General features: G+C 36.6%; 1 protein-coding gene across 1 annotated transcript in view; it reads right to left on the bottom strand.

Moving 5' to 3' along the window:
- LOC114250114 (ATP-dependent RNA helicase DHX30) overlaps positions 1-16,032 on the bottom strand; it is a 35,519-nt gene extending 19,487 nt beyond the window's left edge. Inside the window, exons 1-7 of the mRNA XM_089739129.1 lie at positions 15,649-16,032; positions 14,827-14,982; positions 13,896-14,094; positions 13,239-13,459; positions 3,203-3,289; positions 2,373-2,426; positions 1,893-2,037 (exon numbers count right to left, since the gene is read on the bottom strand). Coding sequence (XP_089595255.1) covers positions 1,893-2,037; positions 2,373-2,426; positions 3,203-3,289; positions 13,239-13,459; positions 13,896-14,094; positions 14,827-14,982; positions 15,649-15,754 — 968 coding nt within the window. The 5' untranslated portion in view covers positions 15,755-16,032. The remainder of the gene's footprint in view (positions 1-1,892; positions 2,038-2,372; positions 2,427-3,202; positions 3,290-13,238; positions 13,460-13,895; positions 14,095-14,826; positions 14,983-15,648) is intronic.
- Positions 16,033-17,138: the final 1,106 nt, after the last annotated feature.

Here is a 17,138-nt window from a genome sequence, read left to right as displayed (position 1 = left end):
TCACCGATCGTTTCCAATGAGGCAAGATTTTTACGGAATTCCCCGTATGCACATTACCTTATCTCGAGTTTCCAACTCATTTACCCGTTGTGTCTTTATCTTTTTAGAATTTCTATAAATAATACGGATGTCTGCAAGAGATCGCTTTTAGCGATAAGGCCGGCCGCCTATTGTACAACTGTATCTGCTTGAGTAGTGTTTTTTTTTAAATGTTAATTTTGTTTTAGTGTGCAATAAAGTATATTCTCTCTCTCTCTTTCTCTCGTTTTTTTTTATTGCTTGAATGGTTGGACGAGCTCACAGCCCACCTGGTATTAAGTGGTTACGGGAGCCCATAGACAACATCTACAACGTAAATGCGCCACCCACCTTGAGATATTAGTTCTAAGGTCTCAAGTATAGTTACAACGGCTGTCCCGCCCTTAGAACCGAAACTCATTACTGCTTCACGGCAGAAATAGGCAGGGCGGTGGTACCTACCCGTGCGGACTCGCAAGACGTCCTACCACCAGTAATTACGCAGATTATAATTTTGCGGGTTCGATTTTTATTAGACGATGTTTTTCCTTCACCGTGACAGTCAATCGTGAACATTTGTTGAGTACGTATTTTATTAGAAAAATTGGTACTCGCCTGCGGGATTCGAACACCGGTGCATCGCTCAACACGAATGCACCGGACGTCTTATCCTTTAGGCCACGACGACTTCAAGTAAGCCTCAGTTTTACCGTACAATAATCTTTTTTTTTTTCGGGCTGGTGCCAAGCACCTACAAGGTCCCCTCAACTAGGAGGCGCGTGAGGTATGTGGAACTAGATGATCTGCTGATGTTGGGAGCAGACCGTGAGCCCAAAGATGTTTTAGGGCCCTACCACACTAAGCGACTCCCCTGCACTCTTACACCCGACGTCCGATCTCCGTCCGGGTCTGAACCCGGTCAGAGTAGGGGGGTCCCGCGGTCAACACTACAATCAGACTCGCGGCGCCACCCTACAGTACAACGGCTGCCCCAAGCTTCAAAGGCTTCAATGTTCACGAATGATTTCCACGGTGAAGGAATAACATCGTGTAATAAAAATCAAACCCGCAAAATTACAATTTGCTTAATTACTGGTGGTAGGACCTCTCGAGAGTCACCACCCTGCCTATTTCTGCCCTGAAGCAGTAATGCGTTTCGGTTCGAAGGGCGGGGCAGCCGTTGTAACTATATTTGAGACCTTAGAACTTATATCTCAAGGTGGGTGGCGCATTTACGTTGTAGATGTCTATGGGCTCCAGAAACCACTTAACACCAGGTGGGATATGAGCTCGTCCACCCATCTAAGCAATAAATAAAAAAAGTACTGTACAGTACAAACGGAAAAAGCGATGGTTCCTACCCGAGCGGGTTCACAAGAGGTCCGTGATTATGCAAATTATAATTTTCATTGATTTCGTTTTTATTAAACGCTGCTCCTACACCGCGAGAGTCGTTCGTGAACATTTATAAAATCTGAATTTCACTAGAAAAATTAGTACCTGCCTGCGGGATTCGAACACCGGCACCGTCGCATCGCCCGATACGATTACACCGGACGTCTTACCCTTTAGACCACGACGACTTCTTATTATACACGGAATTATTTAAGGTTATCTACGTTTTTTTTATATTGAACGAGTTCCCAATATTTCGGCGGTGTTGCAAGCGCCAAGATCGCGGATAGCCCACGTAGAATATCTATGTAACTTCCATGACAGATGCTGATGTTGACAATGTTATTAGCCACATAATAATCAGGCCCGACGGCATAACTATCTGATCAGTAGTAATTGGATCCATTCATGGCATTTAACACCAAAAAAACATAACAGTCAATAAATGATAAGAAAAATTGTAGCTTATATTCACTTACACGTATCCGTCGATGGGCAAAGGAGTTTTCTCGGCGTCGTAAAGTTCAAATTTCCTTGTCAGAGTTCTCTCGCGTTTCGTTAATGTGTTTTCCGACGGCTCCGTTATGATCCTTCCGTACACGGGATGGACGTTGTTTTTTTGTTCTAATTGAAGATCGAAATAAAAATAATAATTTAATACTCTGGCAACATTTTAATTTTTTTAGTTCTCTATATTGTAACTATTTTTGGAAGCGGATTGGAGTCTTTTAGGGAAAAATTAATTTATTCAAAAAAAATAACTACCTATCTTGGTGGGAAATGAATTGGAGCGAGATGAAATTTTATTGATGCTTCATCCAATCACCATCATCATAAACCTTCGGGAATCTAATGTAACCCAGATGTCCATGGGCTTTTTGGACCAATCCCAGAAGCTCTATCCAGAGCGTGGTCTCGTTCCGCTTGTAGTAAACAGTTCACAAAAAAAACCAACTTACCAAAAATATCGTTGGTACTGTTTTCATTTTCAAAAACATTATCCGAGTAATCATCTGAAATAAAAAAGTTAATAAAATGTATGTACATATGTATCGGCGCAACTTGCGCAACGGTTTGGGATGGTATGGACATGTGATGAGACGAAATGAAAATGAGGTTGGTAAGAAAATGTTAACTATGAATGCGGAAGGATATAGAGGAAGAGGTAGACCTAAGAAGAAATGGATGGATTGCGTGAAAGACGATATGGGTAAGAGGGGAGTGAGCGAAGAAATGGTATATGATAGAAGAGTATGGAAGGAGAAAACATGTTGCGCCGACCCCAGGTGACTGGGAGAAGGGTAGGATAATGATGATGATCGGCGCAACTCTATTATTTAGTTTCGTTTTCTCTATCATTCTGTCAGTCATGTCTACTTTAAATTATAGTGCATTAAGGTTGTTTTTTGATTAGCTTGTGTCTCTCTATGCTGTACTATTTTGGCAGGAAACGTATTGACCGTGCCTCAGACGATGCTGATGTTCATGGGCGACGGAAACCACTCACCATCAAATCGGTCGTATGCTAGTGCGACGAAGGGCTTGAAGAGTAAATTAACCCTCAGACACAGCCCACTGAGTTTCTCGCCGGATCTTCTCAGTGGGTGGCGTTTCCGATCCGGTGGTAGATTCTGCGAAGCACGGCTCTTGCTAGGGTTCGTGTTAGCAACGTCGTCAGGTTTGAGCCCCGCGAGCTCACCCACTAGTTAAGGTTCCGCTGATATAGCCTCTCAAGGCTATCAGCTTAGGTAGAAAAAAAACAAAACAAAAAAAACCAAAAAAAACTTACCTTCGTCTATGGTCGAATCTTTAGTCACAAGTGAGGTCTGCAGCAGCCTTTGCCTCGCTTCTTTGAAGGTGGCCTCGTATATTTCTTCTACAACAAAAGCTTACTTTAGTATCTAAAGATAAGCAACCAAAGGACAATGCCTAAAAGTGGGCCAACTTTATGTCAAAACTATTTGTACTTGAAAAACTATGCCTTATTTTTTCACGTTGTTTAGTTTGTGTGTCAACATTTCTTTCAACCTGGCATTGTTTTCCAAAAAAAAAAATTACTTATTTGAGAACATCCCAAAACTATCCATGCCATAGTTTTTAAATTCGCCAATAGGCAAAGGGCTTAGCCCATACAGCCTTATAGCAAACCTATACGCTGTCAAACGAAAGAGTTGTTTGTGACTTGAACAACAAATTAAAAAAAATTAGCTAATGCTAATAATTCACAGGCTTCTTAGTTTATTTTTGTTCAATTCAATATTTATATATTGTAATAATAATTATTAATTAAAACCATGAATTATTTAATATTTTTAGATATTAACTAGCGACCCGCCCTCGCTTCGCTTCGGAAACATTAAAACACACATGAAACCAAAAAAAAAATAAAAAAAAGTAGCCTATGTTCATCAGGGACAATGTCGGCTTCTAATGGAAAAAGAATTTTTCAAATCGGTCCAGTAGTTTCGGAGCCTATTCGAAACAAACAAACAAACAAACAAATCTTTCCTCTTTATAATATTAGTATAGATGATTCCATTAGTAAAAATATCAATGGCCTACCATTACTCTATTCTTATTATATATCGTCGGCTTATTGCAAGAACTCATTAACTGCAAAAAATCACTAAATGCGTTTTTATCTATAATGGGCTCATTTTTGCATATTCTACAAAATGCAAAAACACGCTAATTTCTAGCTGGCCAATTTTAGCCGTTACGTCTTTGGTAGAAAATTGATAATTGCAACTTTGGAAGTCAGGCATTTACAAAGATTCACTAAGCAGCACTAGTTATTTTTATTAAATGGATAATTATTTGAAAACAGCATACATTACATTACAGAACTCATTTTCAGCATCTAATTAATTTTATCAAAACAATGTAGTATAATATAACTTAAAATTGTATTTCGATAAAATTCATTATTTACATTTAGTTAGTTTCTGTAATGAATCATTTCATCAGAAATGCACAATAAGTAATCTTAATGATTTTTATCGATTAATATAATATAAATCATAATATTAAGATTTCCATAAAATCATTTATTCTTTTTCATTATTTTTTCCATTTTGTTGATGGCATGATTTTAATAAGTTAACATCGATTAAAAGAACATAGTAACTTCTTGCAGGCTACGTGGTGCCTCGGTTGTAGTTTAGTGAGTTATATTTTAGGGTTTGGTGAAATGCGACAAAACAGCTTGTCTAGGGAACACGGGGCATAAGACGAACCCGACGAACGCGGGTGAGGGTGGGTTTGCGCGGGACGAAAGAGTACTGCTTCGCTCGCTCAGTTTGCGGCGAGATACGTTGATTACCACACCTGTTATAGAAGTTAATGATTTCTGACAAAATGCAACGAAATAAATGTTTCAAACAAGGACGAGGAAGCAAGATGTTGGAGCAATTGAAGTTCCGAACAACCTATTACTGGTGGTAGGACCTCTTGTGAGTCCGCACGGGTAGGTACCACCGCCCCGCCTATTTCTGCCGTGAAGCAGTAATGCGTTTCGGTTTGAAGGGTGGGGCAGCCGTTGTGACTATACTGAGACCTTAGAACTTGTATCTCAAGGTGTGTGGCGCATTTACGTTGTAGATGTCTATGGGCTCCAGTAACCACTTAACACCAGGTGGGCTGCAAGGCCATCCACACATCTAAGCAATAAATAAAAAACCTAGCAAGCAAACACCTGACCTACAATAGCATCATTCTTTCCACGAGTGTAGAAGACGTTAAATGATACACTGGAGAACGGGCAACATCGTTATCTGAGAATCATACCAGTGGACTACGATAATGATTGCCAACTTGTATTTACTGATAGGATGGTTGGTATGGCGTATGGAAAGCCCGTACAAGTTGGTACCACCATCGAAGCGAAACAGCATACGGAACAATTTAGATTTAGATTTCGGGTCTCAATATGGGTGGTGGCATTCACGTTGAGATCTCTATGAGCTGCAGTCATCACTGTAACACCAGACAGGCTTTTTTATATTTTTTTAGGATTGAAGGATTACTGGTGGCCCGGAGTCCTTTCCAGATTCACCAGGACATGTGGGCTATCAAAGGCCCAGCCAAGAGGGGTGGGATTTGCTAACAACTGTCCGTGCGCCTCCGAAAAAGACCTAACAACTCAAGAACAGCTGCTTCGCGAATGAATTTACTACCGGATCGGAATCGCGACCCGCTGAGAAGATCCGGCGAGAAACTCAGCGAGCTGATGCAAAAACGTAATCAGTTTCTGTTATGCTTAATGCTATACTTAGTTCAAGTTACCCACCTTGAGGTGATTGAACATAAGTATTTCGAATTGGGCCATACACAGAATAATAATATGGAGGTCGATAATATGCATAGTTCTATCGAGAATCAAATGCGTCTTATGCCAATTTTTTCTATGATAGACCTCTGTAATGTTTTAAGATTGACTAGATCGAACAGAAAGCTAAACAAGAAAAAAACAGCAAAGAAGCCGTATGAACCTATGAGCCGCTCTGATATCTTGAACCTAAAAGAGTTGAGAAACAAATTAATGTATAATAAATCAAACCGGCCTAACATTGTTCAATATAGGTATGACTACGTTTCCAATTTTAAGGACCTAGCCTGCAGAGCTACAGCATTGGTATAACAATATACCTGATAAAGAAGGTCCAAATTATCTTAATGAAGAAGAAACCTCTGATACAGTTTTTGGAGTTTACTCCTTTAGAATCGATTTACATATATAGGCCCGGGGTATGAAAATTATGGGGACCAAAATCGTACTAGCATGTCACACGAAATGCGTTATGCGCCTGATTGGCTCCTGATTGCGTGATGCGTGCGCGCGCCAATCAAAATCGTACTAGCATGTCACACGAAATGCGTTATGCGCCTGATTGGCTCCTGATTGCGTGATGCGTGCGCGCGCCAATCAAAATCGTACTAGCATGTCACACGAAATGCGTTATGCGCCTGATTGGCTCCTGATTGCGTGATGCGTGCGCGCGCCAATCAGGAGCCAACGCGCGGCCGCGTTATCGCAGGTGACGCCGGGCTGCTGCGCCGGCAGTCCGCCACAAAGCCTCGTACTGATCGCGCGTTTCTCTCATTATTGTATTTTCATATATTTGTTAGTCGTTTGTTTTGTGTCTCGTTAATTTGTTAATAATCTGTAGTGTATCGTGTTGTCGTAATATAGAACTATTTCTCGTATTGTTTCGTTTAATTTTTTATATCCAGTAAACTCCAGTCGTGCGTCGGAGCGGACACACACACTTTTTTTTTAACCTAGCTCTTTTTTTATTTGTTTTATGTTTTTGTATGGTGTTTAAGCTCAGTTCCTAATTTTCATAAAAAAATACATGATTGAATGAATACATGAGTGATTGACTAACAGGGAGAAGAAAATAATTTTTAGTTTATTATTGAAGTCGTCCTGGCCTAAAAGATAAGACGTCCGATGCATTCGTATCTAGCGATGCATCGGTGTTCGAATCCAGCAGGCGGGTACCAATTTTTCTGATGACATACGTACTTAACAAAATATGTTTACGATCTACTTCCACGGTGAAGGAAAAATATCGTGTAATAAAAATCAAACTCGCATAATTATAATTTGCGTAATTACTGGTGGTAACACCTCTAGTGAGTCCGTACGAGTGGGTACCACAACCCCGCCTATTTCGGCCGAGAAGCAGTAATACGTTTCGGCTTCAAGGGTGGGGCAGCCGTTGTGACCATACTGATACCTTAGAACTTATATCTCAAGGTGGGTGGCGCATTTACGTTGTAGATGTCTATGGGCTCCAGTGACCACTTAACACCAGGTGGGCTGTGAACTCGTACACCCATCTGAGCAATAAAATAAAAATAATATTATGTAAAACTTTTGAGACTGCGAAGTTGTCGTGAGTACTTGGCAATATTAGCTATTGCAAGTTCTTACGTCAACTGTTATGAAAAAAATGTTTTTGATTATTATGTTATTATTCGTTTTTGTTTATTTCAATATGGTTTGATAAGTATTTTGTTGTTTTATTTTAATTTAAGAAATAATTAATTCACATATAAAACTGACTTACAGTAGCAAGAAGTCATTAACTTTTAGTTTTAGTTTATAAATAATATATAATGTTATATAACTACCGACTCTCACTTGTTTTAATTAATATACATATTAAGCAATCCAAAACATTCAATTTTTCTCACAGTAATTATGTATGAAGGATAATATGGGCTAATCAACATAACCACTAACTAATTCCAACTAAAATGCCGTTTTCCCAAAATATTGAATATGTCACATAATGACTTCTTGCAATAAGCCGACGATATGATCAGTGTTCGGTGATATATTACCGAACACCTTTGTCAGCATAATTCGCGTGACGCGTTAACTTCATTTCCACAAACCGTCAGTGCACGATCAACAACCGCGTCACCCGGGTGCATTCATAACATTAACATTTAATTTATTTTCTCTATATTTTAACAATAAACATTTTTAAGTAACATTATCTTTAACTAACAAACTCACACCGCACCCTACATTTTGATCACAGAATCCATGTAATTCAATAATATTATTCTCTTCTGATGAGATCCACCTGGGTATGGTACAATTGTTGATGTTATCGATGTCTGTCGTCAATCTTGACCACTCAATATGAATATCTTCAGGCACTAAATCGTCCCACATCAGATCTTTCTTCCATAGTCTTTGGAATAGTAATTTTAGTTTTGTTGAAAGCGGTGTTAACCAGCCGAGTGGATCAAACAATTTAGATATTTCTGATAGTAAATTCCGTTTGGTAAGTTTTGTTGTATACTTCAAGAAGTTGCATTTAAAGGTAAAGTGATCTTCTTTCGGATTCCAACGTAAGCCTAATGTTTTCGAAGTGTCGTCCGCCTTAAAGTAAAAAATTGTTTTATCGTTACATTCTTGTGTTTGTTCGAGAAGTTGATGTTTGTTTGATGACCATTTTCTGAGATTAAATCCGCCCGACTTCAAGAGCTCTTTTAAATCTGATATAAATTTTTTACCTTTCTCTATAGAATAGCACCCGTGGAGAAGGTCGTCCATTTAAAAGGATCCTTCTAAAACTGTTGTTGCTTCCGGGTATTTGTCTCGTTCATCTAATGCCAGTTGTTTTAACGTCATCATTGCTAGAAAGGGTGCTGCTTTTGTTCCGTAAGTGACTGTTGTTAGTTGGAATGACTGTATCGGTTGTTTTGGTGACTGTCTCCATACGATTTTCTGAAGTTGTTGATCATCGCTATTGATTAAAATTTGTCGATACATTTTCTCAATGTCAGCGGTAAATGCATACGGAAACTGTCTCCATTGTAATAAGAGAACCTGTAAATTCTTTTGTAGATTAGGTCCTTTATGCATAATGTCATTTAAACTCCATTTAGAAGATGTTGAAGCTGACCCATTGAACACGACTCTTAAGCTTGATGATGAAGATTCTTCACGTAAAATACCGTGATGAGGCATATAGCATTCTTGTTTTATGTTTTTGTTGTTTTCTGGGATCATATGTCCTAATTTAGCATATTCGTACATAAATGTTTTATATTTTAGTGCCAACTCCTTCTGTTTATTAAATTTATGTTCTAAATTTTTCAGTTGAGCAATCGCCATTGGTTTCGATTTACCTAAATTATGTTTTAAATCCTGCTTTAGAGGCAATGTCACTTCATATCGACCATTTTCGATGCGTTTAGTTGTTGAGCAGTAAAAGTCTATACATTCCTGATCTTCTACTGAAATATTCGTCGATTCGTTGATTTCTTCCACCTCCCAAAATTTATGTATTTCTTCCACGTTATTGAGGGCTACATTACAATGATAAGTTTTAATACTTCCGCATAAAAACCATCCTAACTGTGATTGTTGAGCCATAGGTTGTTGTAAGTTTTCTCCTTTAATCACTCCTCCCAGAATAATGTTAGCGTAGATATCCGCACCGAACAGTAGATCGACTGGCCGACTCTTGTAAAACTCGGGATCAGCTAAATTGATATTGTTCAAATATGACCACGCAGGCTTAGGATATGTTTTGTTTGGTAAACTTTTTATTAAATTGTTCATAATGAGCGCCTCTAGTTTGAAATTGAAGTCATTGTTAATTGAGGAGCATTCTATAATTGTTTTTCCTTTGCAGCTGTTTTCGTTTTGGCCTACACCAAATATCACCCCTTTGCATCTTTGACGCTTTAATCCCAACGTTTGGGCTGCAGCTTCAGTTATCAAAGATATTTGCGAGCCTTGATCTAACAAAGCTCGCATGTTATAATAGGTTCCATCAGCCGCTTTCACCTTTACCAAAGCAGTAGCTAATAAAACTTCTGAACTCTCATTTAGCGAAGCATTAGAGGTTTTTGAAACATTCTCATTTCGTGTCATGCGTTGTTTCGCAATGTTTTGTTCAGTTGACACCGGAGCTGACATGTTCATGTATTTCGTAAATGCTTCGTGTAATATAGTGTTATGCGGAGCTAAGCATTTCCGACAAGTTAATGTTGGAGTGCATGGGTTTCCATTATGACTAAAAAGACAATTGATACAAAGTTTCAATTTGTTTGCAGTTTTGAGTTTCTGTTCGTCATTCATCAATAAGTAATTCTTGCAATTATAAAGTCCATGTTGTTTATTGCACAGTGGGCATTTGAAATACGAAACATGCATTGATTTCGCAATCGGTCTATTTCCATCACTTTGTTTAATAAAATTGTTTGATTTGTTGAATGGATTACAATTATTTTTTCGAATGTTAGATAATGCCTGAGGATAATTTGTTTGATTTAGAGGCCTCTGAGGTACTATTTCTTGTTTTCGACGCGATGCTTCAAGACTAAAAAATTTTGTTTCCAAAAATTCCAGAAATTCTTTCAAAATTGGTAGTTCTCTGGAATTCTTCAACGACTGTATATAATCCGTGTAGGTCTCGGAGTCTAATTTTTGACCTAGTATATGAACGATTATAGGGTCCCATGTTGTTATATTAACCCCTAAGTTTTTTATGGAATTAAGGCATTCCTGAGTGGTATCATGCATTCGTTTAATTTGTTGTAAGGATTGTTGTTGCATACTTGGGAGTCCCAACAAAATGTTTATGTGAGATGAGAAGATTAACTTCTTGTTGTCGTATCGATGATTTAAAATATCCCAGCATCCCAAATAATTATCGCTACTTATTTGAAGGTGTTGTATGAGCTTTTCAGAATCTCCTCTTATTTTACTTTTCAGGTGTTGCATTTTTTGACTGTTAGATAGAGATGGATTGTTGTGAACAGCTTCCGTGAATAAATCTTTGAAAGAAACCCACTGATTATAATTTCCGCTGAAGACAGGTATTTCCAATTGTGGAGTAGCATTCGATCTATGAGCTACCGACCACATCTTTGTGTTCAATGTTTTCTTGAGAGTATTAAATTTCTTCTCGTATCTGTCGTACATGGCGGCGTATGTTTCATTTTCTCCGTCCATCTCGGATTCGATTTCCCAGTGAAGGCTATCGATAGCAGCCCACCGTTCGTGTAGTGTTTTTAAAGAGTCTTCAAATTCCCATTTATCAGCAATCAAATCTACGTCTATGTTTGATGTTGTTCGTATAAAGGCTTTAAAATTAGCATATTGTCTTTTTAAGAAATCGTCCAGTTTACTGTTTGTGCCTTGGCTTCTTTTCATTTGTTCAACCTGTTGGCTTTGCCCACTGGTTCTTATTTCTTCATTTATTTGTTTTGACAGCAACCCGAGTGAAGCGTCACTTGAATTTTTATTTTAATGTATTTTTAATAGTTTATTGTGTAATTTGTATTATTTGTATTTGTAATATTGTGTATAAAAGGTCTGCGTAAACTCATGCTCAGTCAATGTGGTATTCGTCGAGTTGACGTCAAAACTCCCAAAAAGCAATAAAAAGAGATACACCGGCTTTTTATTGACATAAAAAATATATAACTTCGACAGACTAGGCTGTATAGGCTACGCTCTTTGCCTGCTTATTGGTGAATTTAAAAACAACAACAACAATATCGTTGCCGGCTTCCGGATTTTCATTTCATTTTATTATTATTATGAGGATATAATAATAATAAAATGTACGTAAGGGCTTATTTCTAGCAACATTAACCACAATTAACTTATTTAATACTGTAAATAATTATGAGAGCGATTATTGATTTCGATGAAAACAATTATCAACTTAATTTTAGCTGCAGAAAAAAGATTTCTCTTAAACCTGGGTGAGAATATAAAAATCGTTTTCTGAATATGAAACGATATTTCTTTGTCTATCAAATTAAGTTAAAACCATCATGACAGGACAACTTTTTTTAGGGGCCCAAACGCCCATAGAAAATGGGCATTGTCCTTTTGAATCATGAGCGTGCATTACGCACGTAAGTTATTTATTTACCATAAGCTGCTTCTGAGATTAGCATCCAAAAACGCACAGATAAACAGACAAAAATTCTAAAAATCATTATTTTGGGTTCCATTGCGATCATAAAGCCCTCTATAATAGTTTTCCGTACCAGTAAAAGTTAGTTGGATATAATAAATTATATAATAATGATACTTAATACCGCATATGCAGCAGCGTATCTATCGAATATATATTCGAAAGCAATTTTTTTTTTAATAAGGTCAGTTAGTCACTTATGTGATATTAGAATACTGTGTATAAGCAATCATGAATGATGAGCGATATCTTTTTGGTTTTAGATTCGTGAATGTTCTTAGCTGTTTTGGTGTTGAATCATTACCAGAGTCAGTTAGATATCACAACGCCATGATACACATTGTAATATGAAGTCTAAGTTTAACGGTAGGCAGCGGCTTGGCTCTGCCCCTGGCATTGCTGACGTCCATGAGCGACGGTGACCACTTACCATCTTGTGGGCCGTATGCTCGCCTGCCTACAAACGCAATAAATAAAAAAGGTCTAATATATAACAGCTGTTTCACCTTTCATGCCGAAACACATGACTGCTTTGTGGTAGCAATAGTTTACGGCTTTAAAATAGGTAATTGACAATTGTTAATTGCAATCAATTAAGTCCGTTCTCTGATGTATCATTTAATAGCCTCTTAAAACACACATGAGAAGAGGTGGCCTGGTGCCATTAATGTTATGTGATTTTTAGTGATTACGAGATTCTGTAAATTCCACAACGTTAATACTGAATTATATTACTGTAATGTGTAACTAAAACATGAGACCTTAGAACTTATATCTCAAGGTGGGTGGCGCATTTACGTTGGAGATGTCTATGGGCTCCAGTCACCACTTAACACCAGGTGGGCTGTGAGCTCGTCCACTCACCTAAGCAAAAAAAAAATAAACCGTTAATACCATTGAAACTTACAATTAAAATCTCAATTACATTTCATATGCCTGTTTAATAATAAGTTTGTTATCACCATGAACCTCTGACCTGTGACATCCAAATTCTGGGTAACAACATCTCCATGCATTTTACTGCTTAGCAAATTAAATATAAACTAGATGATTATTTTTTTGATAACGCCATCTTGTTGTGTCTTTAAAGCGGTTAGTTGCCCTCAATTAAGAAAAATAGTATTATTATTCGCCAATAGATGTCGGGAAGAGATTATTGAAAACACGAATAAAACAACATTTTCTGAAAATAAATCGTAGCTAGATCGATTGATCGCCCCCGAAATCCCTTGTATAATGATGATTTTATGAAAATCGTTGGAGCCGTTTCCGAGATTCAGATTATACATATATATATTATACAATAATTGCTTGTTTAAAGGTATAAGATAAAAAACTACAAAAAAAAACAAACAAACCTACTTATTCCACTCTCATAATCATTCCATATTTTGTCAATTCTCTCCATTGATTTATCGCTGATGGTAATCTGTATTGGTTCATTCAGATTACCCCTGATGTCATTCAATACGTCTCTGTCATATATTGGCGCTCCGTTGTCGTCTATTCGATTGTTGATGTACAGCCAATGCAGAGCCTTTGACGCAGCCTTTTCTGCAGCCAAACGTTTTGAAATTGCGGTGCTGTTGGATTGAAAAAAATATTTAACTTCTCGATCGTAATTGAAGACATGAGTGGATGAAGGGTTAAGTACCATTTTTAAGATTTTTAAGTTTTTACATTGAACGAAGGTATTGTGTGCCTATAAACCATATTAGACCTTAATTTCCTAAGATTAAAGGCTATTTTTAGAAATTGCATGTGATGAAGGAGTTATCTACCAAGAAAAAGTACAATAAACAACAAAAGTTTCTTGCCAGTTTTCTCAAAATTAACAAATTGTATAATATCCCCTTCATCTACTCATGTTCAATTGTTATTTAGGTGCTTTAGTGGTACAATATTGGACAGCAATATTGATACAAATTACAATATGATCTCGAACACAAATATTTAACAGCAAGACTTGTCTCCGGAGTTTGAAAGATTACAGTAATTCTTCAGCAAAAAACTTCTTACCTTTCAAATTTAACCTTCTCTGGCCAAACGAAAGCATATGTGCAGTTCCAATCATTCTGTAATGTTTTCTTTTTTTTCCCTTTCAGTGTCACTATGTTCTGTTTGTAAAACACTTCAAACACTTTCTCTGGAGTCCTCGATTGTAATATATTAAGTGTTACACGAGGTTGTGGAAATATTTTTGATGTTATATTGAGATCTGAAATCATTGATCAATTTCTAGAATCTTTATACTTGTGCTTACTTTTGCAATGATATGTGAGATAGGAAAAGGCTCTCACTGCCTACCTAGTATCAAATGATTATCAAAACCGACCAACATTGAGTCATATTTCTGAAGTCTTAATAGTATTATAGAAAGGCTATCAAAATTGGAAAATAAAAGCAGCATTGAGGTAGCCACCCACAGCCACCCCCTTTTGATCAAAACCTGAGTAACTTCTAAAAAATACTGAAAGTATTAAGCAATATTCTTCTTCTTCTTCTTTGTCGCAACCTTATCCCACTAGGTAGGGTCAGCACAGCAAATATTTCTATTCCATTCTCTTCTATCTGCCGTCATCTCAACACTCAATCTTCTCTTTCTCATATCGTCATTCAAATACTCCATTCATGTCTTCTTCGGTCTACCTCTTCTCCCTCTACCTTGCACAACCATTTCGATACATCTCCCCTCAAGCATCACATGTCCATACTACACTAACTGTAACACTAAGTCATATACATGATACTATAAATCAAAAGGACCTTTATTATTACATATCCATATTCAGTACTATTTGTCAGCTTACTACTAAGATTCTTCAATTTTGAGCTAATACTGGTGGTAATTTTAGGTGTCTAAGAGTCATAGCCATATAGACAGGTGGTCATAGTTCATTTATATTTGTAGTAGTAGTAGTAAAAATAGTTTAAGTATTTATAATTGTACCTTTTTCTTCTTGAGCACTCTTCAAATTTTTTTCATCTCCACTCAATATGTTTGAAGATAATTTTCTGAGTGGGAAGTTAATTTTTAATTTATTGGCTTGTTTAAATATGTTTTTATTACTACTAAATATTGTGGTTTTCGCTAGTTTTTGAAAACCTGAAAATATATTTCACCATTAATTTTGTAATTTAAAATAAAATACAACTCAATATTGTGAAACCAAATTTGAATGTGAATATTATTTAGACATGAGAGTAGACACGCTATTTTATATATCCACATTTAATATTGATTCAGTGGTGCAATAGTTAAGAGACCCTGATGGTGAGGGTCATGGTTCCGATTCTTTAAGTAAAAATTATATGAAGAAAATATCTTGACTATGTAACTTAATGTAAAAAAAGAAATGAGGATTTGTTCTGCTTTTCTTTTCCATTATTTGCCATTTAATAGACTCTTTATTAAAGAAAGCATTCCATAGAGTAGAGAAATTATTTTGACTAAAGAAAAAAGCATTACTATTTCTAAAATGGAAAGGTGCTTTGCTAAATTGGTTTTCCATTTTAGCTGGCAATGCTGCCAGCATCAAGCTTACTGTTTCATTTTTATATTCTTAGTTTTTTTTTAATTCAAACTTTTATTCTGCTGTGTAAGCAAGTGATATTGAAATAATAGTCCTGAAGATGATGTAATGTAAGGAATATCATCGTAAATGCCCTTCAATAGATACAATGATCAAAATTTTATTTGCTTCTATTAATAGACAATTTCATACACAGTTTTTATGAATAAATTATGATATAATTAATATATACTACTTACTGATATAACCCCGGTATCGCTGGCCGACATTATTAAGCAAGCTATCATAAAAGTTATATTTTGTCCAAATACTTGATCTAGTCACTGAACTCTTACACAAAAACATACTGAATTTTGATCGACTGCTCAATAAGATAATATTTTTGTTAATATTAAATCTGTCTAACTTTTCTATGAACCTAACCTAAAATACAGTCGTATTATTATCGTATTATTTAAGTTGAGAATTCAAACTGTTTATGCCAAACATCAATTTTTGTAAACTTTATATTCTATCAATACCCAGCTTAACAAAACAAACTTTCAAATAAATAACTAAATTTATTTGTTTTGAAGAACAGCTTGTTAACTTTTTTATTAATATTTAAAGGCCTGGACTGTAGTGTTTTAGCCAGTTTGCATTTATACTTATTATGACATATCACTAAACTTTGTTCTACGGCACTCGTTCTAATAAAGTTCATATATCCCTTGAATAGCACGAATCTGTCTAGAGCTCCAGAATCGTAACTTTTCGGAATCGGAAACTGAGAACAGATTTACACTTTTTTATTGCATTAATGCGCCTATGAGCTCACAGTCTATTAAAATTGTTATGGATAAACTAGAGTCCAACTACGTCAAAACGTGAATTTGGCCTTAGCCAATCTTGAGACATGATGTCGAAGTCTCAATGGTAATATAATATAACGATAATCGTTTCTTTCTAACAGGTACTAGATATTTCGGTAGAAATAGGTGAATGGTAACACATAGCCGTGCATCTTGTAAATATATCCTATTACTATGAGTGTGGAGGGTAGAAGTAAGGAAAATCGTCTCTGTGTGTGCAAAAGGGTGGCGCTACAGTAGCAACCGGGTCAATTTTAAAAAAGGCGCTGAAAGCTATTAGAATAAGATAGATAAATAAAAAAGGACGAAAGAACTGCAAGCACTACAAAATCACAAAAAGTATTTTATTTAAAGCTGATAAGAAAATGCAATCGATGTCTCCACGTTTTACCACAATTTTTACCATTTACCAATTTTAGGTTACATTGACGAAATTAGTTTGGACTAAGTAAACATGTGAGGTCTGGTATATTACACTGTCACTAACTACTCTAGTCATTAAATATATTAAATTTCCTAACTCAGCATACTTCAATCAATTATCAACTGCTCAATTCATATCATACCCTGTGCCTATGCTAGCGCCTATCTGGAGGATTTTTAACTGTTATTTAGTACTGAAAGTGGCACACTTTTTCAAACTTCTCCCATATGAGACGGTTTTCCTTACCTCTACCCTCCATGATTAGGAGTAACACTTTCATCGACGAAACATCTACAAAACTTGCATTTCCATCACGACTGCCCCATCGCTGCTTGCATGACTCATGCACGTGTGGTGTTCACGCGGCCCGCATATACTTAAGGTCACTCCAGGTCATTCAATCCAGTTTTTGCAGAATGGCTGTTTTAGTTCGGTGGTAGGTATATGAGGAATA

Source organism: Bombyx mandarina, chromosome 28 (genome assembly GCF_030267445.1).
Source record: "Bombyx mandarina strain Sakado chromosome 28, ASM3026744v2".
In the NCBI taxonomy this organism is placed as follows: Eukaryota; Metazoa; Arthropoda; class Insecta; order Lepidoptera; family Bombycidae; genus Bombyx; species Bombyx mandarina.
Note: the sequence above shows the minus strand (reverse complement) of the source record. Positions and strands in the feature narration are given on the sequence as shown.